This window comes from Hakea prostrata, chromosome 2 (genome assembly GCF_041222555.1).
Source record: "Hakea prostrata isolate BN-2017 chromosome 2, UWA_Hpros_2, whole genome shotgun sequence".
NCBI lineage: Eukaryota > Viridiplantae > Streptophyta > Magnoliopsida > Proteales > Proteaceae > Hakea > Hakea prostrata.
This window is the reverse complement of record NC_142601.1, coordinates 50,677,279-50,705,139: the sequence shown is the minus strand read 5'-3', so window position 1 is coordinate 50,705,139 and position 27,861 is coordinate 50,677,279. Positions and strand designations below refer to the sequence as shown.

The following is a 27,861-nucleotide window of genomic DNA, read 5'->3' as shown; positions in this document are numbered from 1 at the left end:
CTGCAAGAACAACATTCTAGTATTTTGTTTGTCCTGGATGAAACTAAAGACCCAAAAATGTATTTTATTACAAAGAGTCGGAATTGAAATGTTTATAAAGGTTATTTTGAAAAGCATATGTTCTCGGAAAAGTTGGAAACATTTAAGGAACCCGTAGTTAATGGTGTTCTGGAACTTAGATTTGAAATTGGTAAAGCTTACTGTTCTGATTCTAGTTGTTGAAATCGTTAAAGAACCAAACCAATAACCTAAAACCTGACCAATTAACAACATTCCTACATCAGGCTAGACCTTTTCACTGAGACTGATCGATTACAAACAGACCAAGCTTGAGCTCAAGACTTACATTATCCCTAGGATCATCAGCAAATATGAATTGGTGTCATCCTCAGTTGTACCTTTTTTTCATTGATAAATAAAGTTTCATTGGAGAATAACATGAGATGCAAATGAATTTTGAGCTAAAACCTTTCAGAATAATGGAGAGGAAGTGGACCAATCAGTATTACGCGTCAAGGATCCGACCGTCCTACAAAAAGAAGTCGGCTTAATATGTGATGTCCTGTAGTTCTGGCAGAGATGACTGAAATTGATGGTTTGCTTCAATGTCTGTTGAAACATGAAATCAATGCTTTAGAGGTCAGATTAAACACTGGAATGGTCCACACCATCATTCAGTAGTTTTGAAGGATCCCTGTGTGAATTGCCAATGCTTCACCAGTGAGAACAGTTGTCAACATAGCTGATTCAATGCAATGGCTTGCCATAGTGGTCCCTGAAAATGAATCCAATTTCCCACACAATGTTACCAAGTACTGCATCACAATTAACCTTCCACTCCTTCCGTGAAATTTCTTAATTGATACAGGTGCATTCTTCAGTGGCACTATATTTCTGAAAGCTTTACTTTGCTACTTGCAAATTTCTCTACCCCCCCCCCCCCAAAAAAAAAACCCTCTTCTTTCAAGGTCCCCTTCCCCTGTTCACAAAGATTTTGCTCTTCAATGGACCAGATTATTAGACATATTGACTTTCCAAACCATCAAACTGAGACAGGGAAATGGCAAAAACTTCAATCTAACCCCATTACTAAATAACAGCAACCGATTTGATTGTTAGCCAAACTAACGCATATGGCAAAGGCAGCATGCTACAAAGGCATCTAACACCAAGCAGCACAATTAGTCCCAGAAATAAATCTACAAGAGAAAAAAAAATCAACAAATGACTAAATATTGAAGCCCAAAGTCATAGAGAACAAGTTAAAAATCCTGAATTCAACAAAGGTGTTTTTAATTGCACATTCATTATGACAATGGAATCTAACATTATCAGTAAATACAACATTGACTCCTATCAAAGATGAAACTTCTTAAGATAGGAAGTGTCATTGATGAGCAAGTTTATAACTGTTCGAGGGTCAGTACTCTGATTGATTTGAGAGTTAATGTTTCCCAATCAGCAACTTATACATACATTTACAATAATAACATAAGTAGCTAATTACAAGAAACCCCTTGAGATTACCAATCTGGAACAATAATTAAGAAGGGATTTAGTTAAGAAACAAAAAACCTAAGCATCAAGACACTAAAATCCAACAGAGGGATCAATGAAATAATTAATTACAGAACTTTCAGTACATATAATATTATCTCATAGGCAGATTCAGTCTTATCATTTTGTTTGAATGAGTGTCTTTCTGTTTTTTTGTTTAACTTAAAATTGTAGGATATCATGGGAACTGAAATGAGTTCAATATGAAGAGTGAGGGGAAATTAAATGCAGATTAGATAGTACAAATTTAGGGCTTTTCTTAATTGAGGGGTAACAGATGCATCTTTTAAATCCTCTTAGACAGAAATTTGTACTTAATTCTGTTTGAATTTCTTCAGTAGACGGAAGAATATTCATTGGACATCCGTTTTGAGGTACTTGGGAATGCTGACTTAACATAAACTGGCTTAATGGCCCACATGGCCCCTTTTGCTTAATGGCTCTGAAAACTTCTTCTGTGACAACACCTTCAAGATTTCACAACCAATCAACATCCAGGGAGGGGTAGACATGGTTGGAAACAAGGGCCTGCATTTCAGAAGAATCATTAGTAAAAAGATTTTTATAGAAGCCCTCCACATGGCTTCTAAGCTCAACTGGATCAGAGATCCATCTGCCACCCTCATCCTTCAAAGAAACTATTTTGTTCCTCCTGCAAGTTATTTTGGAAATATGAAAATACTTGGTATTCCTATCACCTTGTACCATCCAGTCCTTCCTAGCTTTTTGAGCCCAGAGAATCTCTTCCCTATAAAGAACTTTTTCTAATTCCAATCTGAGGTCCTGTTCAAGTCGAGTAAGGAAAGGGTTTCGACGCCCATTAGCTAGAATCCGCTGAATACCTCCAAGCCTAGCATGGAGACGTCTCTTCGCATGCTCAAGATTCCCAAAAACCTTTTTGTTCCAGTCCAACAAGTTATTCTTCATATCATTAAGAGCATCAGGGAGCTTCATGTTTCCATTCCACCCTTCTGACACTACCTGGGAGAATCCCTCATGTGTAAACCACATGGCCTCAAGTCTGAATGGCCTCTTTTGAAAAGGCCTAGTAACCGGAGAAAGATCCAACATAAGAGGATGGTGGTCTGATTTGAGTCTCGGAACCACATGAACAACAGCCTCTGGAAACAGAAGACGCCAATCTGTCAAGCAAAGCCCTCGATCCAATCTTCTAAAGATACGCTTGTATCCACTCCAGTGAGGACCCCTCCAAGTGTACTTCGGCCCAATAGATCCCATATCAATGAGACCACATTTATCTATGTTCTCCTTAAACTTTAAGCACCTTCTAACGGAAACTGGAGCACCTCCCCTGACCTCCGAAGGATCCACTACATCATTAAGGTCACCCACCACAAGCCAAGGATAGTTAAAGGTCTGCATTGCATAAAAAATGCCATCCCAATAGTCTTGTCTAGAAGATTCAACCGGACTAGCATATGTAGCCGATAGAACCCATTTGTTGTTCGCCGAATCACTAACTTCCAAGAAAAGAAATTGACTATGAGATTGAAGAAGAGAGATCTTCCAATTATTATTAAGCAAGATGCACCAAATTCCTCCAGACCTACCTACCGCTTCACTTCTAAAGCTTTCAACACCCCTCATTTTCTATTATGACCCTATCTGCCTTCACCCCACTAATGTGAGGTTCTAATATTATAATACAATCCGGATTGTATTCTTTCCTATAGTGCTTTAAGGTGGTGGTGAAGCTCCTGTTCCCCGCCCCTCTACAGTTCCAACAAAAAATCTTGATAAAAAACATGCAACATTAAAGCCGAGGGTCAACCTCCATGCTTATTTCTTCATTCAAATTCTGAACCTCCATTGCAACAGAGAAATTTTGCCTTGGAAGCAACCCTCCTCGATCGGGTGGTTCGCTTGGTTCAAGCGAGATCGAGCCACATCCCTAGGGACAGCCCGCATCCCATGATGCCCTTGGTTAATTTTCACCGTTTGATTAGCACCTGCTCTTTCTCCATCAGCCTCTAGATTCTCGCGGGACCCATCAGGAACCACCAAATTTGCCGAAGTCAACCTTTCCCTTGCACGAGCAATATCCTCTAGCAGCTTATATGGTGACCGAATTTGAGATCCCAACACATGCCTTGATTCTTGTGCAATTAATAAAGAATCTTCTCCCTCACCCATATATGGATCCAAAGCTCATGCATGTAAAGAGGAATTACCTCCTATATCCATATCTGACTCTTCAATTTGAGATCCCAACACATCCCTTGATTCTTGTGCAACTAATAAAGAATCTTTTCTCACACCCATATAAGGATCCAAGGCTTGTGCATGCAAAGAAGAATTACCCCTTATATCCATATTTGACACCTCATTCAAATCCATTAATGAGTTGGCTTTTTCAACTCCCTCCACCAAATGGGTAGAACGTTGACTAGTATTTACCATATTGGCAAATAAAGGATTATTCATCATACCATCTATGCCATCCTCTGTGTCATCTTCACGTAACGCATCAAATCTGGACCCAAACCCCAAGAATCTCGCCAAATTGCCTTGCTCACCCCTTGGCGTGTTCCCTCTTTCCACATTTGGACCTTCTCTCCCATTGCCGGTGCTAGCGCCGACACCGGCACCTTTACGAAAATCTTTCTTGTAGCGAGGTTTCTCGACGGTCATCCATGGACCATAAGTGTTCTCCGAGGCCACAGGAGTCTTGCTTGCAATAACTACCCCCTTAACGCCTTTTGAAGCATCCTTCTTGGCTTCAGTGTTGCATGGTTCATCGTTGGTTGAAGTAGCACTACATTGTTCTTTCTGATGGCCGAACCTACCACACTCGTAACATAACAAATGCAGAGATTCATACAAAATGTTTTAAACCTTCTTTTTTCGCCTGAATTTAGAAAGCAAGGGTTTTGATAGATCGATCTCTACACACACCCTCGCAAACTTGCCTCGTGTAGCCATTTTAGTCTTACTATCAACCTTGACAACCCTTCCCACACGACTGCCCAAGTTAAGAAGAAATCTCTTATCAAAGTACTCTATTGAAACGCCCGGAAAACGGACCCAGACAATTAGTGTTTTAAGCTCAAGACTGCTAGGATCAAAATCCGGTTCCCATCTCCTAATGGACAAGTAGTGATCAGAGATTATCAAAGGGCCTTCTGTTAACACCCGTCGGAAATCTTCCTGTGACCCGAATTTTGCAATATAATAGTCATATCCAATATCTATTAGTTCCAAAGAACCCCTCGGCTTCCAAAGGATCTGCATCCTCTTAGATAATGCCTTATACCCCACGGTCTTCCCTACTAACTTGAGAATTACTGATTGCTGCCATGGACGCCTGAGTATTTCCTTCTCCTTCTTTGATAGGTTGATGGTTGGACAAAACGGGTTATCCTCCACCTCTTCAGCCCCCTCATTTTCGCTATCAGTCTCCCAATCCGAGGAGTCCACTTCCAACAAACCTTCGCTGTCCAGATCTTCATCTTCTTCAGCTTTGTCTTCGGGATCAAATGGATCACTAACAGGATGATTAGCTACTGTCTCCGCATAAGATCACCGAGCAGGGGATGTGTTCTCAGGGCCACCATCTTGCGATGCGCGTCCCCTCTTGACCTTCAAAATCACGTTTGTTATTTAAACTTATTAAAAATTATATATTTATGTTAATTGGATAAAATACTATCCGGATAATATCCGATCCGTTTAGTAAATATCCGAATCCGAATCCGTTAGGTTGTCGGACGGATACGGATATTTTCCGGTAAGAAAAATTTGGATTCGGATACTCTTAAACTAATACGAATGCGAATACGGAGGCGGATTTCGGTTATCCATTTACAGGTTTACTAATAACGAGATATACTCTTGAAAAAGAAAAACAAAAAGAAAATCTTTGCTAAATTCTAACCCTCTCTCCACGATTTCCATTTTTTCTATCAGAATCTAATCATCTCCCTAAAACTTTTCTACCGTTTACCAAAAAGCTTTCTTTTCTTCTATCATATTGTTAGTATTTTTAAATGACAATGGAATATGGCGTGAGATAGGGATCTTGATATTCTTTTAAGACATGGTACTTTCTTAATAAGGTAATGAAATACGATAAATCTGGTATTTTTTTGAAAAGATAATAGAATAAAATCTTGGTTAAAAAAAAAAAAAAAGAAGGTAAATTACGGTAATTTTTTTAAGATATGACTTAAAGAAAAATCTTGTATAAAATGGGAAGAATATAGTGTAACAATGAACTAAACTTGGGATTTTAGATTTACCAAAAAAAATTCCTCTTCTACTATCCTTTCATTTTGGTGTTCTAATTACCATGTAAAAAGAAAGAAATCATCTTCTATACTATTGAATTCTTATTGTTTAATGTCCTTTTTTGTTGTGAAATATAATGCCCCAGCTTCTCTATAGGTTTCCTTTTAATTTTTACATTCTTTCCCATGCTCATTGGTCTCTCCCTCACTCCCAAAAGCATTCATATTTCATTCATGTTTTTTCTTTTACATAGATCTTTCAAGATTTCAGAAGCTCATGAACAGTTTAGAATGTCAAGGAGAAGCCCTCAAATCACAACACTGTCTTAATTACTATTAATCGGCAACCAGTGTTTCTTCCAAGATTTCAAAAGCTCCCTTTAAGTGATTTTCTTTCCCACATAATAGGAGCAATTAACAAACCTGTTGACCATTGATGCCTGCACCCTGCTTCTCAAGTTGAGTGGCGAGACCTTCATCGACGACATCTCACCTACCTGCCCTCCTATCTATTTGAAGGGAAAGAACATTACTCGTATGGAGCTTCTGAAATCAGGGGACAAGTGGGAATTGTACATATCCATGGATCAATTTTACATAGATAAAATTCGAAGAAAACTAAAGAAAAGTAACAGAAAGGTAAATTCAAACTAAAGATGATATTCCAGATTATAAGATGAACAAGAAACTAATAACATGCAGCAGAAATCTGAGATCAAAAGAAATCTTATCTATTCCAAGGGAAACAAAATCACTCAAAAGGAGCTTCTGAAATCTTGAAAGAAACCCTGGTTGCCAATTAACAGTAACTAAGACAACATTGTGGTTTGAGGGCTTCTCCTTGACACTCTGAACGGTTCAGGAGCTTCTGAAATCTTGGAAGATCTACATAAAAGAAAAAAACACAAATGAAATATGAATGCTTTTGAGGGAGAGGCAGCGGGACAGGGAAGGAGAAGAAGGGGGGGGGGGGGGAGAGACCAATGAGTGTGGGGGAGAATGTGAGAACAAATTAGATTAGGAAGAAAGTTAAAAGACAATTAGATTAGGAAAAAAAATTAAAAGAAAACCAGAGAGGATTTGGAGCATTAGATTTTGCAATAAAAAAGGAAATTAAACAATAAGAATGTTGTTTCATTTAAAACTAACATATCAATTGTATAGAAAAAGGAAAGTAGAGTAGAAGATGATTTCTTTCTTTTTAGATGGTAATTAGAACACCAAAAGGAAAGGATAGTGGAAGAGGAACTTTTTTGGTAAAACTAAAATCCCAAGTGTAGTTCATTATTACACTATATTCTTCCTATCTCACACAAGATTATTTTTAAGGCATATCTTAAAAAAAATGACCATAATTTGCCGTTTTACCTAGATTCTATTCTATTACCTTTCAAATAAAACCAAACACCGTATTTCATTACCTTATTAAGAAAGTATCACATCTTAAAAAATATCAAGCTTTCTATCTCACATCATACTCTATTACCATTAAAAATTATAAATACCAACAATATAATAGAAGGAAAGGAAGCTTTTTATTAAAAGGTAGGAAAGTTCTAGGGAGATGATTAGATTCTAATAGAAAAAATGGAAATGGAAATCATGGAGAGAGGGTTAGAATTTAGGAGAAGATTCTCTTTTTGTTTTTCTTTTTTAAGCGTATATCTCGTTAATCATTATTAGTAACCAAATTGCCGAAAATGTCCAATAAAAATTAGTAAAGAAATAACAAACAATATAAAACAAAAGGTATTTCAAAGAAAAAAAAGGATAGGAAAAGATTTGCTACGAAATAGGAGTACATGCTTTTATTCACCTTTATATTTATATGTATCATACTGATGCATCCAAAATCTGCTCAGCCCTTAGATCTCCTCGTGATGACCTGCAAAACGAAAGCGTCAGATGTGGCCCGACCGCGGGGGTCGGGAGTCCACCTCCGAAGGCTAAGTCAGTTGATGAACTTAATCACAAACGGCTCTGCTAGAAGCACAGAGCTAAGGAATGAAGAACTGGGAAAGGTGATCTAGATCATAAGCCTCTGATAGTTTATGTCTACCAGTGTGTGTGTGAATCTGAGTCCCTCACCTCGTATGGCAGTGAGGTTTATATAGAGTGTACCTTTGAATCTCCTTCGTTGGATACACTTGAGCCTTCTTCAGGTAGTCGTTGGATCTTAACAGTTAGATCCGTTGAGCGATAGACTTCTACTAGTTTGGACTAGTAGAGGACTCCTGAGATAACCTCTAGGTTATGCGATGATTATCCCTTCGATAATGATTAGCCGCAGCCGTCAATTTGAGTCTGCCATCATTAGGGTAGTTAACCTAATCCATAAGTTGGATAAGGGCGGGCTTGTAGCTGAATAAGTTTTCTTCCTCAGCAAGCCATCTTACGGATTCGGTTCGCTCGGGAGCGAGTCGATTCCTTCTGTCTCGACCGGAGTTGAGGATCAAACCAAGTATGAACCCGGTTCGATCATATTTTCTCCATATCACGAGCCCCCCAGACCAAGCGTTCAGTCGATCCCGAGGGCTTGGTTTTTAACTGGGTTCTTCATAAGGCAATAATCTCTGCGTGTTCCATTAAATGTCATATCACATTTAATGCGGTGGTCACTTTTCCTCAAGCGTTGTGAGGGTAATGCCACGTGTCTCCTTGCAGTCGATCTGTCGTGGCTCACGTAACCCAAGCGACGGTTTCCGAACGCTGTTTGGATTCGTGAGTTCAAACTTTCAAAACGTCTTCTAATCTCGATCGTCGATTTTGAATCAATCTCGATCGTTCAGATTCCCGAACACTCGTGCAGGTGCTTTAAAAGCGGTTCGTTGTCTTCATAGGTTTCATTCTTCTTATCTGGAATTTGAACCTTTGTTGTCTGCTTCGCACCTTCCTGTTCTCAAGCTTTTGCCTCACTGAATCAGTAAGTTTACTGGTCTTTTTCTTTTTGTACCTTACTAAAACAAGTAATGGCAGATAATAGGGTTTCTCTGGTACCCAGTGTTAGTAATAGTAGTGGTAATGAAGCTTTTGCTTCCCCTCCTTCCGAACAATCGGATAGTGATAACAAAACCCTAATTGTCCTCTGGCGCGAGTTTGCTGAAGTTTCTCAAAAAAGTTTAGAGAGAAAAACCGAAACTTCTTCCGTCCTTCCTGAGTCTAGATCTTCCAAGACTTCTAGGGTAACTGCCGAGTCTTCTAGGCAGCCTCAAACTTCCAGGTCCGCCATCGGACCTGGCTCTGTTCCCTCCGTTTTCAAGGAGGAAACCCTTCTATCAGCAATCCAAGATTTTGATTTTCCTTCCTCTTATCAGGTTAGGGCTCCCCATCCTAATGAGAGGGTTGATTCAACCCTTTCGGGTGAGTTTTCTCTGTATATAGATGCACTGGAAAGCGGGGTTCGCTTTCCCTTTTTAATCCTTTGTTCTCAGCCGTTCGAATCATTGGGACATTTGCCCCGGAATGCTCCTTCCCAATAGCTGGCGTCTCATCGTCGGCTTCTTGGGTTTGTGTTTTGAACTTGGCATTACGCCATCTCTTTCTCTCTTTGTGCATTTTCATGTTCTTTCTATCTCCCATCCTCCCGGCTGGGTTTTTCTGTCCAAACGCAATAAAGCTAAACTTGATTGGAGGGGCAGCATCCTTGTCAAAGGAACTTGCCCTTCTAACCACAAAAGATGGCACGAACGATACTTTTTCTGTCGAGCACCTCCATCAGATCTTAACTTCCCGACCGTCTGGAGGCGGTGTACTTCTTCTTCTGAGAATAACCGAGGCCTTCCCATATCCAAAGAAGACGAGGCGGCCATCAGGAAGATCAAATCCATTCCATGGTATCAAGAGATACATGGACTTGAGGTGGAGTATAACTCCATTCTTCGATCGGGGCTTGGCACATTGTGAGCTTCTAACCATCATCCTTTAATTTCACCAAGTGATACGTCTTTAATTCTCGACTCTTGCTCTTCTTTGCAGTGCCTCCAAGAATGAACCTCGAGAACCTGCGAGTGAAGGCCGCTAGGGCCGTTGTGACAGCCGAGCAACGATCGCCTAGAGCCTTGACCGTTGATCAAGAGGCTTCTGTTCCCTCTCCCGACCCCTCTTACAGGGATATCAGGAATATCAGGCCCGTGGCTGATGCTTCGGGTAAAGGGAAGAAGACGATGGTGGAGAAGACTAATGTCTCCTCCTCCGTTCGAACCAAAAGGAGGCATGATACAATTGATGCTTCCTCCCATAAAAAATCCAAAAATTCTGCGGATTGTGAGGAGGTCTTCACCCCCCAGTGGACCCTGAAGTTGACCGACAGGGTGACATAGGATCCTGAGAAAGCTGCAGAGTGGAGCTCCCTCAATCTTATTCCTTCTAATTGCCAGGAATTTGAAACCCTGGACGACGTTGCCCTTGTGAGTCAATCCACAAGGTACCAGTCTTCTTGCTTACTTATTTTTTCATAATTTCTTATGACTTCTTCTGATAATTTCTGCCTTCCCAGGAATGCTGTGTTGAGCTTCTATCAACACATGGAAGCATTGAGCCGGGTTGGCCGCAACAACTCCTTGCTGCAAACCTGTGAAGAGAATTTGGCCAAAGCCAATTCTGAGATAGACCAGCTTACTGCAGCTGCCGAGGAGCTGCAAAGAAAGCACGAGGAAGAAGTGAACTCCCTCAAAGAGGCCCTTAATTCTTCAAAGGCTCGTGCCGTTGCTGCCGAGCGCGAGGCCAAGAAGCAAAAAGAAGCTGCCACGTTGTTCGGTAACAGACTTGAATTTAAATGTATAGAGAACGAAGAATACTTGAAGTTGGCGATTCCTAGCAAGCCCGAGCACATCAAGCCAGAGCTTCGGAAGGATTGTGTTCGGAAGTACCTGAATAGCGTACCTTTCTCCCAATTGCTGGGTGCCTACAACATCCAAGCTTATCGCTTGGGGCAGAATGACGTTTGGGAGCGAATTCTCGCATCAATCCCTTCCTTCGATACTGCTCCCTTTCGTGAGGTGTGCCATAAAGAGGTCTTCGGGAAATTAGGCATGGATCTCCCAGACTGGGCTCAGGAAGATGATCCTTTTCCAGCTGACGTACAATATGAGGCATATCTTGCTGACGAGCCGGCGCTTCCAGAGGAAAAGTCACAAGCTGAGTCACAAGCTGCTGCTGAAGAGGGTTCTGACAACGTCAATCTTGAGGAAGGCTCTTCTCAGGATCCTGAGAAAAGTCCCCCTGCCCAGGGCTCCTCGGGCAACAATGAAGAAGAGGCTTAGGGAGTTATCTTTTTTTTTGTAAAGATTAACCTCCTTGCTAATGAATAGACACTTCTTTTTCATATTGGCCTTACTATTTCCTCGTCTCCTATCGAAATATTGTCTTGAATATCAAAATATAAATGATAAAACTTATCACTTAACTTCACATTCTTTGACGAATAATAATCTTGTAAAGATATTATGAAGATACGTTTTGGAAAGATGCATTAATCTTTCCCGCTCCTTCATTTACTGCAAAGTCCACACGTTTCCCTTCTGGTATCTGCGAAGTCCAAACGTTTCCTTGCTTGGGTGTACCATTCACTGTTTCCAATAAATTGGTAATACATCCATTATCACAATGGCGGTGCGACGATTGGAGGTATCCCTGCATCGGGTGCTCGCCTCCACATGTTTCCATGTGGCCTCCTTCTGACCGTTGATCTTGCTTGTTGCTGATTTCGAAGCGTCATTTCGATCTGGGCCATTGGTTGTCTTTAGCTCTCAACCGCCGTCTTAATACCTGAGGCTATTTAAAGCCTTCGTGGGTACTCTCCATCTATCCTGCTATCTGCAAGTAAGATTTGCTAAAGCGACATTCCGTCCTCCTGCTTGCTTCCGTATTCCTCGTACTCCAACAATAACTCTATCAACTTCTAAACAAGTGAGTTTTTTGATTACTCATCTCTTTCCCCATTCCCCTTGAGTAAACCGCACAAGTAGTATTACTTGGGGTTTAGTTAATCGGTTTTTCATAGCTGATAGAGAACTAGGGTTTTCCCTCTTTTCTTTCGTTGTTGGATATCTGTACTGATACGGCTTTTCTGTTTATACAGTGGCTCCCAGGATCGACCCGAACTTTATCAGAGCGAAATCTTATAAGAAAATCGTTCCGTCTGCGGTGGTTGGGGCCAGTGAGGTGGTTTCAGCTAATGAATCCTCCAAACGTAAGGCGACTGCTGTTGGTGAATCTTCAAGTCAGATTCCCACAGTTTCTATTGATGCCGTCCCTACGCCTCTTCTGCCTGAAGTGATCGCTCGTTCTTCCCAGGAAGATCTTGATCACTTCACTGTTGATGGCGCTGTTGACGCCCCTGCTGCAGAGACCGTTCGTACACCCCCGAAGGAGACTCTTCGGGCATCTGAGGCAACTATGTTGGCGTCTGATGAAGGTGTGGTCCCAGCAAGTGCTGCTCCTATTTCCAATTCTAGTGCTTGTTTGGCATCCTCTTTTCTCCTTTGGAGTTGGAGGATTTTGCCACCAGGAAGCGCCGTCGGGTGACAAGTGATGCAGCTCATCCTTCTCTTAATGTAGCTCATACTTCTCATCCTTCGCCCGAATTAATGTCAAACGAGTTTGACAGAGCGTTAGAATGGTGCACTGCTGCTCGAATGACTTCTGAGAGCGCAGTTCTTTCCAAACTTCCAGATGAAGTCTTTGACAGAGCGTTGGAATGGCGATGTAAGTCTTTCTCCATTATCTTTCGATTCTGAATATTACTCTTCTGCTCCTTTTTAACTCGGAAGTTGTTTGCAGGAGTCTTACTGGTAACTTCCACAACCAAGTGGAAGCAGCCTCTAGGCTCAATAGGTCGAGCAATGAAGTTTCCGGGCTTCAGAAATCTCCAGCTAAAGATGTTGAGATTGCTCGCCTAAGGAAATTAGCTTGGGAGTTTGCAGAGAGAAGAATTCTGATCGATCGTCTTCGGTCGACTTGGATGATGCCGGGAGAAGATCCCAACCGAGCGAGGGTTGGAAAGTCAGCCAAAGGATCTCAAGGTTACCTCAAAGGCAAGCGTCGTTCCTTTGCCCGAATCCCTTCCAACCGATGTTCCGGCTCTCTTCAAGTATTTACACAATAAGCCCTTTGTTGATATGTTGAATGCTTATAACTTCAGCGTCGGGATGGTGAGAACGGTATGGGAATCAATACTAAGGAAGGATCCTCATTTTGATACGACTCTCTACATCTGTTTGCCATCCCGAGTATTTACCAACCTGGGCCTTCCTCCTCGCGACCAAAATGTTTTCCTCGCCTTCGATCCGTTTCTTTTTAAGTTCTCCTGTTTTTCTCCCTTGGAAGGAGTCATTATGACGAGCTCCCTTAATGCAGTTTGATCGAGGACCATATTTCTCGACAAGCCGACAGTTAATTCAATTTTATACATCTAATGTTTTTGTAATCCTCATTCCTCCTCTTCTTTTCCTTGAATCCATACCATATTGACTCTTTTTGTTCGCAAGTTGTCCATCTTTATGCTTCTTTGATCATCGTGATGACTTTCTTTTTTGACCAAGATTGTACCCATCTCTTGTAATCTTATGTTGATATTAGCCCCTCTTGTCTTTTGAAGAAATAAATTAACTTCATCTTGAACTTTGCTGTCATTTGAATTGTTGTTGCATTAGGTCTTAGTTGTTTAGCATGCCTTTACTTAAAGATTTCCGGAGAAATACAATAAGTCCGAGAAGGAACTCACTCGTTTTAAACCGTGCCTTGTGAAGGAACTCACTCGTTTTAAACCTGCCTTTACTTAAGGATTTCCGGAGAAATACAATAAGTCCAGAAGGAACTCACTGTTTTAAACCAATCCTTGTAGGAACTCACTCGGTTTTAAACCTGCCTTTACTTGGATAATTCAAAATTCAATATCTTGAGGAACTTACTGTTTCAAACCACCCTTCAACTCCTCGGTTTTCATCCAATGCCTTGACTTAGAAATTCCGAATATTCCTTGTGTTGAAGGCCCACGGACTTTCATCCGTCCTTATAGTTGGATCTTGTTCTTATGTGGTGTTTGCCCTCCAATCAAAGATAATTTGTTGAAAGCCAATAATTCATTGATTGAGTTGAAATGTTTACATCACGAACAAAATTGAAATCATCATCAGGATAAAAAATTTGAGATGCCCCATTCCACGAACGATCCAACTCTTTCTTTATGTTCTTCACTTCTCTTGAACCCCTTTTATAACCATATAAGGTCCTTCCCAGAAAGATCCATTTTCTTTGGTGACTTGCTGTGTTTCTCAACACCAAATCTCGCTAGTACCACGTTCTTCACTTTTTATGAGCGCTATCCTTCTTTGATAATGTTGAGTCCTCTTTGCCTTTCCCACCTCCAACAGATCAAAGACTATCAGCTCTTTGCTCGTTCCTTTTTCCTCAACTCCGATCCCGTTTGTCGCCATTATCTCCACAACCATGCTTCCCCATAGCTAACTCTGGGTTTCTCTGGTGTTTCCGTATTCTAGCCGACTTATGAATTCTTTTGATGCTTCACTATCTCTTGATATTTCGCTGGTTCTTTAATATCATACTCCTAGACTGTTGACTATAGTTGGGTCACTATAAATAGTACATCCATGCATGCTTTTGACAACCGAGTCCACTATCACCTCTTTCGTCGTTTTACTTGTTCGTGCATCTTAAGCATATCGAATATAAACCTCTACTTTTCAATAGGATTCCACTCTCTCCATCTTTATTACTCAACCATCCCATTCCTCTCGGTTATTGGGATCTTCTTGGACTCCATGTGCTAGTTTCACTACAAATCACTACCCCACTTTGATTCTTCTTCTCACTTGAACTCACTGTTCAACCGACCAACACCATCCTTCTAAACAAATCAGGTTTATTAAGAACTTTCCGAGAGGAAAAGTTGTAAATACCTCAATTGATGAGCTCGAAATATGGCCTTAGCTTCCTCGCCATCATAGCGGCCCTTCTCAATCTCGATTCGTGTCTCCCATCTACAATACTGCTCTATGTAAATCACCACGTTTTTTATCTTTCTCACGACATCCACTACCCAAGGGACATCCTGATTGCTTTTTCCCCTTCTCTACTTGTGCTTCTTTAACTCTGTTCTTTTTCCATTTTGCTTCCTTTCATCTTTATGCCTTGAATGGCACACTTTTTACTGATAAACATTCAAACCAACTCTCCCTCCCCCATCACCTTTGGCCTCCATGTCAACCGGCCTTTTTCTTCCTCTACCTCTCTTGACCCTGCCCAATTTCAAGAAACTCCGCACTTTCTTCCTTCTTTATTTTTCCGAATCCTCCTTCCTTGTTTCTTTTAGCTCTTCCGCTTCTCACATAGCTTCAACTTCTTCCTATCAAATCTTTAAAATCTTGTTCCCTTTCTCATTTTTCCCGCCTTTTTTCTTTATCCATCCACTTCTCATCTTCCTTATTCTGGATCTTTCCGTGCTCCACTTAGGTTTCTCCCCCTCTATCGTCTCGGTATGGATACATCTTTACACCTTTTGATCTTGTTTGTCACATCCTCCACTTCCCATCCTTTTTACCATTCCCTCTCGGCTTCTTGGTTCTCCTTCTTCTTTTCACTTCCCTTTTTTCTATTTCTCCTTTTTCTATCTTTCCTTTCTATCGTTTTTGCCTTCCCTTCTCCCCCTCCTTTTTTTTAGTGCTTCTTCCTTTTGAATTCCTCCCCTCACCCGTTGTAATCTTCTTATCCCTCCTTTTTGCTCCCTCCTTCCCTCTTTCCTTCTTATCCTCAACTTCTATTCCCCTTCTCTTTTTTAAATTAACCCAGTCCTTTGGTCAACTCTCCATTCTCTTTTATCTTCGTGTTTTGTCAAACATACCCTATCTTGATAGATTCGGATAACATTATATCTCCACCACTTGTTCTTTTCTTAAAAACTTCCTGATACCCCTTCCCCTGGCCACTCCTCACCACATCTTTTGATACACTTCATTTGTCCCCCCTTCCCTCTATCCTTCTCTCTCTACCTTGCTTGCATCATCAGTCACCTCTTTCATCCTCCGATTCTTACTCCTTTTCTTCTTTTTTTTTTCAAACGTCTCCTCCTTCTTCCTCACCTCCTTTTCTTACTTCCTCTTGATCTCCCCTTTTCCCGCCCCTTTTCGCTTCCCGAGATATTATCTCTCATATCTCTTTCGGATGACGACAGTCATTTGTATAATGACCATAGTCCTTGTGGAATCAGCAATACTTTTCTCGATCCCGTCGCTCTCCGGGCTTCAAAGGAATTTTAGGTGGCCACTTCAAAATATTTCACCTTTTGATGATATTTAGAATATCAGCCCGAGGAGCATTCAATGGAGTATACTCACTTTTACCGGAGACCACCGGCGCCAAGCCCGAGATTTTCCAACCCGATCGCGAACATTCTTCTTTGGCTTCGCTTCGCTCGTCAGAGCCTTCGTTCCTTAGTGGAGGCTTTATTGTCTCCTTGGCGCGCATCTAAGATCTCCATGACTTCGGCCCGCTTCTCGGCATCTCCGTACCAACTCAAAGCATAAGTTGCGTGCATATCCCGTAATAATAACTCCAGGAGTTTTCGGTTAGTGAGTCCAAGTGAATAGAGCAGCTTTGGCTACTTGCTCATCCAAATTTTCTATCTCCATCGTTACTTTGTTAAATCTTTTCAAAAACTCTCTCGATCGATTCGCTTTTCCTTGTCTAACAAGAAAAGGTTTCTTCCGTTTTCTTGACCTCGTATTCCACTGAATCGCCCCTATGAATTTGTGCGCCAATTCATCAAATTTTACGATCCTTCCGTATGGGAGGTTCGAAACCACTTTTGTGCTACTCCGGTCAAAGATGAACCAAAACCTCGCATAAAATTTCATCGAAATTACCTGAACCGCCATGGTCTCGCGATAATAGCCAATGTGGGCCGTTGGATCTCCGAGCCATCGAATGTAGAAAAGGTAGGCAAACGGAAATTATGGGAAACCGATATCCCGCAATTGGCTCGGCAAAGGGGGTCTTCCGAATGACCGAGTAAATATCCTCAGTTATCCTTCCCTTAGCCAACTGTCCTAACTTCTGATTGATGTTGGCCAATTCCTGACCAATCTGGGTCGGGTGATCTTCAGCAATATGATCACGAACTCGATTAACACGATCTTCACGAGCTATTCGATCATCACGAACGGCCAGTTCCTCACGAACATTCCGCTCATCGCGAACTGCTCGATCATCACGAACGGTTCTTCTGACAGTTGGTGAGTGAGTTCTCACCCCTGTATCCAACCTTGTATTTGAATCGCTTGTACTTTCCCCGCGGTCCGTCGAACCGATCGTCTCGCCTAGGTTGATCGTCAATTCTCCTAGGTCCTCGGTCACCTTCACGAAAGTTCTAACCGATATTCCGGTCTTCAGCCAATCTTTGATCACGTGGCAGCACACAGCTCCCTGAATCGCAATGATCAGGTTCTTGTGGTAACACCACTCGCCTGGTGAGCACGCGGAGTGTTTGGCTCACCTCCAAGAGTTGATTCTTCACCTGATTCAATTGATCTTGGAATGATCTGGAGGATTATGTCCTCCCTGACCACCATCTACCTCAATAGGATGTTGGCTTCCCTGGGAAACGTCTGGATTGTTCACCCTAGGGATCTGAACACCGGAATCGCACTATGCAGCGGCTGCTGCCGATCTAGTCACCATGGCTTTACAAGTCTTTCCCACGACGGCGCCAAATGATGCGTCCAAAATCTGCTCACCCTTAGATCTCCTCGTGATGACTCGCAAACGAGCGTCGGATGTGGCCCGACCGCGGGGGTCGGAGTCCACCTCCGAAGGCTAAGTCGCTTGATGAACTTAATCACAAACGGCTCGCTGAGGCACGGAGCTAGGAATGAAGACTGGGAAAGGTGATCTAGATCGTAAGCCTCTGATAGTTTGTCTACCAGTGTGTGTGTGTGAATCTGAGTCCCTCACCTCGTATGGCAGTGAGGTTTATATAGAGTGTACCTTTGAATCTCCTTCGTTGGATGCACTTGAGCCTTCTTCGGGTAGTCGTTGGATCTTAACAGTTAGATCCGTTGAGCGATAGACTTCTACTAGTTTGGACTAGTAGAGGACTCCTGAGATAACCTCTAAGTTATGCGATGATTATCCCTTCGATAATGATTAGCCGCAGCCGTCAATTTGAGTCTGCCATCATTAGGGTAGTTAACCTAATACATAAGTTGGATTAGGGCGTGCTTGTAGCTGAATAAGTTTTCTTCCTTAGCAAGCCATCTTACGGATTCGGTTCGCTCGGGAGCGAGTTGATTCCTTCTGTCTCGACCGGAGTTGAGGATCAAACCAAGTATGAACCCGGTTCGATCATATTTTCTCCATATCACATACTATCATACTACTATTATAAAAGCATGAACTCCAAAAACATGGCTACATTTTTACCACCTAAAATACCCTCAAGTATTTTTACTAATTTCCTTATGTACCATTTGACTTTTACATTTCTCAATAAACTTTAATATACTTCTTTCTCAAAATCATGAACACACATCATCTGGTCCATTTTGAAAAACCACAATAACAGACCAGACAACACATACATCTGCCCCCAGAAACAGAACAGGAGGGAGAGAGAGAGAGAGGGGGAAAAAAAACCCACCAGAAGTGAATCTTAGAAAGGTTACCATACATTCCCCGAAGGTGCTGCAGGTAAAACCAACTGCTACAATGCGACCAAAATTGGATTGATTGGTGATTGAATGATGGTAGGGCTGTGCTTCAAGCTTAATAATTCTGATGGTCAGAATGGATGGATGAAAATTGAAAGGTTACCATACATTCCCCGAAGGTGCTGCAGGGAAATGAAAATTGAAGGTTTAGTTAGATGGATGAAAACAACAATGGATTGGGAGGGGAAGGTGGATCAATCAAATGGAGGGAATGGATGACCGATGACGGATGGTGTTACAAAACCCAGCTTGGTGACAAAGAATGGAGATGAGGGACTCAGATGCTGCAACAACCAGCTAAGCTCCAGGGCAACAGCAAGCTTACTCGAATAGGGGAAGTTGCAGCAGCAGCTTTCTTGATGGAAAGGGGTGATCAACATTAGATGGTCCTTCCAACGGTTGCAGCAGACTTAGATCCTCAGCACAAGAGTTGTTCAATTGAGAGAAGAAGAAAGTGTCAAAACAGAAAATAAATAAATAAATAACTGATGGATTAGGCCCTCTCAGCCAAGCTCCATTAACCTTTCTTATCACACACAAAGGACAAGAGAAATAGCAGATTAGCAGGGCTCAAAATCATTCTTCATTCATCAACTTAAAATATTGCTGGGGAGGCTTAAACAGCCTTTACAATATATAGGGGCTTTATGCATGTGTAGGCTTAAACAACCTTTAATATAGGGTTATATGCTTGCAACCAAGTTAAAGACAAATTTTGTGTGGGGGGGAGCTGAAGTATAGAAACTAAATATTGTAACATGAAAAATAGGAACTAAGTGAGCTGATTAAATAAGTAATGAATAATACTTAACCCTTCTAAAAGTTTCCAGCCAAAGTCCTTGAGCATCCCATGTGGTCCACACCAAAGAAACCCAGCATATTAAAGTTCTTCCAGAAGTCAACTTGTCAAACCCTCGTTATCTGGGTTTGAGAGACCCAGCAGCTCTCGGCCCTAATGAGCTGCCCAAACATATGGTTGGCTGGTTCTAAAGACCATGGGGTTGGTTCACCAATCTGAGAAGCAAACCACCCACTTCTTACCAAACATCTTGGCATCTGCATCTTATGGGGTAATCTTGCATGGTATATACTGTGCCATGGAATACTATCTCATTCAATATCAGATTGGCCCCAGACTAGCTAGCATTAGTTGTAATGGTTTCATAATTGTAACTCCATATAAACCTCTATTGTAATCAGATTCATATAAATAAATCTAGGACCTACCAAATGAGGGCCCAAGGGTTTACCAGCACCCTACGGTCTTACCAGAAACTCTGGTAAATTCATCCAAGTATAGGGTATTTTGGTAATTTTTCCATCATTGCGGACTCTAGTTCTGGGACCAATCGAGTCCAGTTTGTTGTCTGGACCCCAGATATATTTTTATTTTCTTATTTGAGCCCATATTTTGCAACTTATTAAAGATCCTTGTTTATGTTAGATTCCAAGTTTGAGATGGAGTCCAGTAGAGTTGTCCTAGTCCATGCAAAGTATCAACATCTACTCTTACAATTTTAATTGGAGTCCTATAGAGTAAGTTATGAAAGTTCCTCGTGCAAATTGAAGTTCTCAGTTAGTAGTCTGAGTTAGAATTGGTTAGCCAGTTAGAATTCTAATTGGTTTTCCAACTTTGGGTCCTTTATGATTTCTTGAGGCTACAAAATAAAGCCTCCATTCTCTGTAAAGTTAAGTCGAGATTGATTAATAAAAATTCAGAGTTTGGACGCAAGCTGAGTCGTGGGCCACAGCGGATGTGTGAAAGTATCTTCAACTTCAGTCCTTCAAGTACAGCCACCTTCATTCCAGGCACAGCAGTCCTAATTGTGCCCTTTGCTGAAACAGCCCCAATGGTGCCTTTCCTGGAACCCCTCTAATTGTGCTCTTTGCTGGAACAGCCTTGAAGACATAGACCATCTCCTCTTTGCTTGCCCCTTCTCCAACCGCATCTAGATGAAGCATATCTCCTCCATTTGGCCCCGCTCCAGGTGTTCATTTGGCTTTCTCGTGATTGGTTATGGTTCTCAAGGACTTTTCTCAGTTCTTCTATTTGTGATATGGCTGGTAAGCTAGTGTACTGCATGGCTGCTCGCAAGCTTGGTAGGAATGCAACCTCAGAATATGGACCTCCAGCTGCAGATCTTTTGATTTGATTTGGAAAGCCATCTTTTTTATGTTTCCTCCAAACTCTGGCAGTTCCCCCCCCCCCCCTGATAGGCTGGTGTTGTAACCTGGGGTTTTGGGTTCCTCTTTGCAGCCTCCTAGTAGGTTGTCAGCTGTTCCCCCCCCCCCACTTTTTTGTGTGCATTCTTCTTTCTCTCCTTGGGTTTTTGAATATTAGTTTATTCAACCAAAAGACAGATCCTCTATATGCCATTCTAGACTTCAAAACAGACATCAATGGGCATAACTAATGAAGTATTATGGAAGAAAAACAACCAAAGAAAGCAGATTATTAGGAGAAAAAAGATATTCACAAATCCAATTCAAATTCTTGCAAATGCTTTGCATGGTATCTACAGGATGTAAGAACATCATCCAAAATAAAATAAAATGAAGGAAGAGAAATAACATACCGGAAAAGGCAAATATGTATTCTTGCAAATGCTTCATCCAGAGATAATAAAGCTGGTCACCAAGATGGATCGTGCAAAGTATTTGCATGTGAAAGATTATCTGATTTGTACAGTGAAATGGCTGACACCACAACATGCTTCACAGGCTGCAAATTTGAAATTTGTATCTTATTTACCATGGACCTAACAAGAGATAATGAAACTAAAAATCTAAGAATTTGGAAAACTATACCATTTTGTTCAGTCAAGCTGTTGCCAATTCTAATCCCAAGTAAAGCAAGAAGAAGAACCAGTAGGCAGACCCATTTACAATGTCAAATTCCAACCATCAATTGTGATTTAATAATTATCCCTCTCCATGCTTGTCAGCAACCATCACCGTCCACAGTTCTGATTTTCTCGATGGTCCCAGCGCTGGTAATAGCTGTCATTGTGATCACTTCGTCCAAGAAGTAAAAAATAATAGGCACACCAAACTATCCCTGAATGTCTTGCTGCAAATACATGCAGCTTCAATCAACAGTTCAACAGCTATTATCCTTGTACAATCTCTAGCACAAGCTCCACCTTTGGTATCACCAATAATCCCCACATGAGCAGTTACCATTACTAAAATGGTGAAAGCGGTTGGAATCTCTTAATATTATCAACCTTCCCACAATCTTGGATATATGTTTTAGGGCAGAATGGCAATCTTCGCATACACGTAGATTCTTGATCACCCGGATTGGTCTCCCTGGTGGTACAGTCAGAATTCCAAAAGCCACAGCTAGCTTTTCACTGTGATACTTCAGCATGTGCTCCTTTTCCTCCTCTTCCACATCATGCAACACCATTTTTGTTTTGGAAATATAACCATCCTTCTTCATCTTGAGATCCAATTCCTCCAGGAAATCATATATTTTATCTTTGTCAGGATGCACTGAATCTCCAACTGAGAATGTGTGAACTTTGTTCTGAACCTCAATCCAGCTATACCCAGGAACCTTCCTCACACCGCCATCTCTCATTCTCAATCTCATCTTACCAACATCATTCCATCTACCTGAAGCTGCATATAAATTTGAAAGGAGAACATACATCCCTGAATTCTCAGGCTCCAACTCAAAAATCCTCTTGGCAGCCTCCTCACCTAGTTTGGTGTCACCATGAATCCTACTTGCACCAAGTAAAGCACCCCATGTTGCTCCATCAGGTTCAAAAGGCATGTTCTTCATGAGCAATTGAGCATCTTCTAATCTACCTGCTCGGCCTAAAAGATCTATCATGCAAGTGTAATGTTGTGCCTTAGGTGTTATGCCATATTCCTTTTCCATGGAATAAAAGTACTCTGTGCCTTTATTAACTAAACCAGTATGACTACATGCTGACAAAACACCAACCTGTAACAAACAGGGACATAAAACAGTGAGAACATATACAGTGACAAGTTACTGATACTCCAGTTCTGAAGAAAGCACATCATACTCATAGACTGTTGATACATAACCCAAGCAAATTATACTTACCCAGGAAAAAGGGAAACAGAGATGACAATGATAATATATAAATGTTAATATTAAATGTATGGCATCTATGCAATTGTAACACTTTCTTCAAATATGCCTAGCATACATAGTTATCAAGGAGTTGCCTAAGCACCACCTTGTCACCCAGGCCTTTTTTTTGGTGGAAGGCACCTGGCACCAAATTTTATCGTATTGGATCTCGTATTGGCCCTTATTTATGCCAAGTATCATTTAAACGAGTATTTTTATATTTTATATTGCAATTACTAATGAGGTTTTATTCATAAATAAACAAATAACTCCCTATTGAATAGAATCAAAATGGTTCTGAAAAGAAAATTCATATTCCAAAGGAATAAAATTTCAACTCCAGATTCAAGTTTTAAAAATAAATAAATAAGCACTAGACTTTCAGTAGTAAATGCAGTTTCGAACATTCAAATGCTGTGGTTTTTCTCAAAGCTAAAATCCAATAAAACTAAACATGGCAATACATTGCTAAAAATCTATAAAAGTGCCAGCATTCACACACACTCGTTATTATCAGACATTCAGACCCAAGCAATCTTAAAATTTGTTGGCAAACAGGTTTTGTACTGCATATAAAAGTCTTGGCCTCTTGGGCAACAATAAAATCATCCAAACAAATCAATTTTCAAAGAGATGAACATATTTCCTATATTGATATAATAGTATGATAATATAGCTTGTTGACTTTTTATTCTGATGAATTTCTTGCATTGGTAAGATTCTTCAATTTTATTTAGCATATAAGTAGAATTATATAATTTCTAATATGTAATTTTTCCAAGTAAAATTGTAATATGAAAAATGAAAATAATAAACAAATAAAACTTGAATGCCTTTTCTCAATGGCAACAATTTGTGGCCACCCACCGTCAGTCTGTCGCAGCACCTAGGAAGGCCATAAACATCTTCCTTGCCTTGCTGCCTAAATAACCATGATAGCACCAGATACAAATGACAAATTTGGAGCAAATGACAAATTTGGAGCTACAAATTGCTTATTAAAGGCATATATAACATCTGAACTGCTGGACAGGCACTTGACCTCCTTACTTTAATACCCTGCTACGAACACTTATCCTAAAAGATCAAGCTGTCAAGGGCCCTAAGGATGTACAACAATAAAATGAGAGTTTTTTCCTCTTGTGCTGTCTACCTCTACCCATATATTTAAAAATATTTGTTGTATTCACCCTTGGAACTTCCAATTTCAATTAAATGTCTTCCCATGTTATCCCCATCATGTCCTTAGCATGCACAGAACCTAGTTAGTCTCACATAATATTTAAAACATAAGAGTGGAAATCCCATTCATACAACACCTACAGTAACACATAAAAGACAAATATTACAAAAGGAAAAAGAAGAAAAAAAACAATTACCATGGTGACATCATCTGGTCTGATACCCATCATCGTCATTGATTCAAAAACCTTCAGAGCTTCCTTACCATACCCATGCTTGGCATATCCAGTGATCATTGTGTTCCATGTGACCACATCCTTGGCTGGCATCTCTATGAACATCTCATATGCTTCATCTATGCTCCCACATTTGCAATACATGGCAAGAAGTGCATTCCCCACATAACAACCTGTCTCATATCCTGCCTTGACAAGCCGTCCATGCACTTGCTTCCCAAGCTCGAGGGCTGCAATATCTGCACAAGTGCTCAGGGCACTGGTAAATGTAGATCTATTCATTCTTTCTCCGTCTCTCTTCATTTCAATAAAAAGGGACAGAGCCTCTTCGCTGTGACCACTCTGAGCATACCCAGCAATAATGGCTGCCCATGAGATGGAATCTCGATGAGGCATCACATCGAACAGACTCTGAGCGTGATCAATGTCCTCATCCTGTGCATATCCAGTGATCATGGTATTCCAAGAACTAATATTCCGGCAAGGCATTGCATCAAACAATTCCCTAGCCAGATCCATTCTCCTAGACTGTGAGTAACCTGCAATCATTGCATTCCATGAAACAGAGTTCTTCTCCGGCATTTCGTCAAAGATTCTTCTGGCTTCCATCAACATCCCATTCTGCACATACCCAGACACCATAGCTGTCCAAGTAAACACATCCCGGGTCGGAGACTCTTCAAACAACTTCTGTCCTTCCAGTAATTCTCCATTTTGAGCATAACCAGTGATCATGGTATTCCAAGAAACTTCATCTCTCTCAGGCATTCGATCAAAAAGGCTTCGAGCATCAACCAATCTCTTCTTCCGCAGATACCCTGCCATCATCGAATTCCAAGAAACTATCTCCCAATCTGATTTCGAGTCAAAGAGCTGACGAGCAGACTCAATCCGTCCATTCTGTATATAGGCAGCAAGTATCCCATTCCACGATATAGAATTCTTCTCCGGTATCCGGTCGAAGATCTCCCTTGCTTCGTCAACATAGCCACCCTGAGCATAACCCGACAACATGGTATTCCATGACACAACATCTCGTTTAGGCATCATATCGAACAGTGCACGAGCAGCACTGAGGTTACGATTCCGAACATACCCATTAAGCATTACATTCCAAGAAACGAGGTCTCTATCGGGTGCCTTGTCGAAGAATTGACGGGCAAGGTCAAATCTGTTGTTCATGAGATACCCAGAAATCATTGCGTTCCAAGAGACAGAAGTTCGGCGGGGCATAGTCTGGAAGAGATCAAGGGCCGAGTCGCAGCGGCCGCTGCGCATATGCTCGCTGATAGACATGTTCCATCTCACAACCTCTGCATCCGAAATGGAGGATTGGTTCTTCCTATTGTTACCTCTTTCTGGTCTCACTAGCGACCGATTTGCCTTTCTGTTCAATCTAGTTTGAGGATCGCCAGTTCGTGCATTTTGTAGGTATGGGAATGACGAGCTGCTGTGAATGTTTCTTCCAGTACAACGGTTGGCATGGAAGAAGCCGTGCATGATTATCACGTATTCTAACCACCCAAGCTTCGGTGCTCTTCTGCAGCGATTTCTACCAGCAGCTTCCAGTGTGTAGGAGCTATGATTACGAAACCATACACGACTGCTTTTTCCAAAAAAACCCGTGGCACCAAGTTTCGAAAATCGGCGCTACAGTATCGGCAATTGAATATTGATGAATCCAACCCAGATTGGAAATAACGGCTCACAGAACCACGAGGAAAATTACCTTTTTTCCCTCTCTTTTAGAAATAGAAATATCACAAGGAAAAATCACACAGTACTCCATCCTTCTGGGGCTGATGATTTATCATCGGACTTCGCTTCCAAACTTGCTCCCTGTCACAGTGGAAGAAATCAAATTAGCAGCTTTTGGCATTGATGGATCAAAGGTACCAGGCCCTGATGGGTTCCCCGGACTGAACACAGACCGAACTTTGCTTCCTTTGAGACTCCATTCCGGGTGAGGTCAAAATATCTGTCATCTAGATGGGGATTGGTGAAGTTGTAAATGGGTTTGAAATGAGAGTCAAAAGCTGCTGAAATCTATGAATGCTATGTGTAAGTGAGACCTTCATGATGAATGCTCTTAATCTTATTCCTTGCTTCTCCTTTTAATTGTTGAAAGATGGAAAAAAATTAAGTATTTTTTTTAATCTCCAGTCTGAGCCCAATTATGTCTTGATTTTTGTAGCCAGAGTAACTCTCTCTGGTTGACAGTGAGCTTTAATTTGGCAAGCAATTCCTGTTCTTTAGCTTCCCAGTCTGGATTCCTGCAATTAATATTAAAAGAAGCACGACTTTTAATTTAGTCTCTCAATGTGTTTTCTGTTGCATGGAGGTTGCCAACAACTTCCTTATTCTAAGTTGAGACGCTTAAGGCTGTATGCTGCAAATGAGTGAGTTTTGTGACCAAAGTGAAGGAAGGAGATTTTGTTGCCTCTTGAAACCAATTAGTTAATATAAGCTCTGAGTAAGAGGGTTCTTTTGTCCAGAAGGCCCCAAATAGGAATGGTGAAAAAGCTTGATAGTTGCAGCAAAAAAGCTTCATTTAAAACTTGGATGACTGTTTGGCCAGTCATCTCAGCCTCAGAACCAGGAATGGTGAAACTACCCTTTTGTTTTTTTCAGCTATTCTTGTCTTCCAGCTCTCGGATTTAAGTTGTTCTCTTATGTAGGAAGCCAGCATTTGTAGCAGGGAGTTCATGGACAACTCCTTTGCCCTATGGATCAAAAGGGTGATAATAAGGCATCTGGATGGGCACCTGTTGCATTTGTACTTGCCCTCCTATAATCACAGGATACATATATACCAGATGGGGGAGCTAAAGGGTTGAAATAGATGGGAAGAGTGGCCCTGCAAATGATTTGAGAGGGTGGTGCCAATGTTAGTGGGGCAGGGATGACTGGCTTCCATTGGTGTTGCCTACTAGTTGCATAGGGTGGACTGAGAATCCCATTTGAAGAATGGGGGAATGAATTGACATGTGTCCTTAATCCGGAGAGAAATGTCTAAAGGTTGAGGTAATATTTAGTAGATAGAAATATTTTTATTTTAATTTAACCTGAACTTTTAGACGTAACCATAGAACAAAATTTCATCGAAACGAAACTCATAAGGACCCAAAAAAAGTCCTCAGTTTCTATGGAAATTGTCGAAATTTCGTTGAAACTTGTCGAAACCTCGAAACCTATCGAAACTTGTCAAAACTTGGTTCAACCCAGTTGGACCAGCTGGTTCATGAGGAAAAAAAATTCCCAAATTTTGTTGGAAACTTGGGAAATTTCGTGGAAAACTAGGAAATTTCGTAGAAACTTAGGAAATTTCGTGGAAAACCTGGGAAATTTTGTGGAAACTTGGGACTTTTTTCCTGTAAATTTTGTAGCTTCCCAAATTTTTTATTTTTTTGTTTATTTCATGTTTCCCCAAATACCCACGACAAATACCCCCTCTATCAGGACTTCTCTATACAAAGTGCGTATTCCCTCAGGTTGGTTATCTACTTCTTTTAAACATATTGATGACCAAACTCATAAAGTTACAGTTGTAGATTAACTTGACAACAATAGGCATAAAATGTCATGGGATGTCTATGTTCGTTGGTTGGAGGAGAGGATGTTACAGGCATAGTACTACTCAGCTCATAGGATAAATCCACTCTTGGCACTCCTCTTGACACTAAGTTGTATTTTCCTTTTATTGTCAATTATTTTGAAGTTAGAAATTATATATTGAATGTTATGTGCTTAAGTAGTTAAGTTTATAATGTACTTTTGGACAACTCTACATTGATGTTATGTAC

At 41.1% G+C, this 27,861-nt stretch overlaps 2 protein-coding genes across 3 annotated transcripts; both read right to left on the bottom strand.

Annotated features, from left to right (window-relative positions):
- Positions 1–12: 12 nt before the first annotated feature.
- LOC149024728 (Tetratricopeptide repeat (TPR)-like superfamily protein) lies at positions 13–26,372 on the bottom strand. 2 transcript variants are annotated; one of them, XM_089144932.1, is made up of 4 exons: positions 24,020–26,372; positions 21,335–22,484; positions 21,103–21,248; positions 13–775 (listed from the first exon to the last, which is right to left on the bottom strand). In XM_089144932.1, exons 1-2 carry the CDS (start codon positions 25,556–25,558, stop codon positions 21,678–21,680), a joined length of 2,346 nt encoding a protein of 781 aa, XP_089001058.1. In that variant the 5' UTR covers positions 25,559–26,372; the 3' UTR covers positions 13–775; positions 21,103–21,248; positions 21,335–21,677. The 2 variants fall into 2 exon arrangements, with proteins under 2 accessions (XP_089001058.1, XP_089001057.1); XM_089144931.1 differs by lacking the exon at positions 13–775 and having other exon boundaries at positions 17,705–21,248.
- LOC149024729 (uncharacterized) lies at positions 2,035–3,711 on the bottom strand. Its single transcript, XM_089143528.1, has 2 exons — positions 3,514–3,711; positions 2,035–2,934 (listed from the first exon to the last, which is right to left on the bottom strand). Exons 1-2 carry the CDS (start codon positions 3,709–3,711, stop codon positions 2,035–2,037), a joined length of 1,098 nt encoding a protein of 365 aa, XP_088999654.1.
- Positions 26,373–27,861: the final 1,489 nt, after the last annotated feature.

Coding starts and splice junctions, on each gene's coding strand:
- LOC149024729 (XM_089143528.1), bottom strand. CDS start 3,711: ATGGGTGAGGGAGAAGATTCTTTATTAATTGCACAAGAATCAAGGCAT. Junction 2,935..3,513: donor GAGCAGGTGCTAATCAAACG/GTGAAAATTAAC, acceptor TATGCAATGCAG/ACCTTTAACTATCCTTGGCT.
- LOC149024728 (XM_089144932.1), bottom strand. CDS start 25,558: ATGCACGGCTTCTTCCATGCCAACCGTTGTACTGGAAGAAACATTCAC. Junction 22,485..24,019: donor GACCAGATGATGTCACCATG/GTAATTGTTTTT, acceptor TGTTTGTTACAG/GTTGGTGTTTTGTCAGCATG.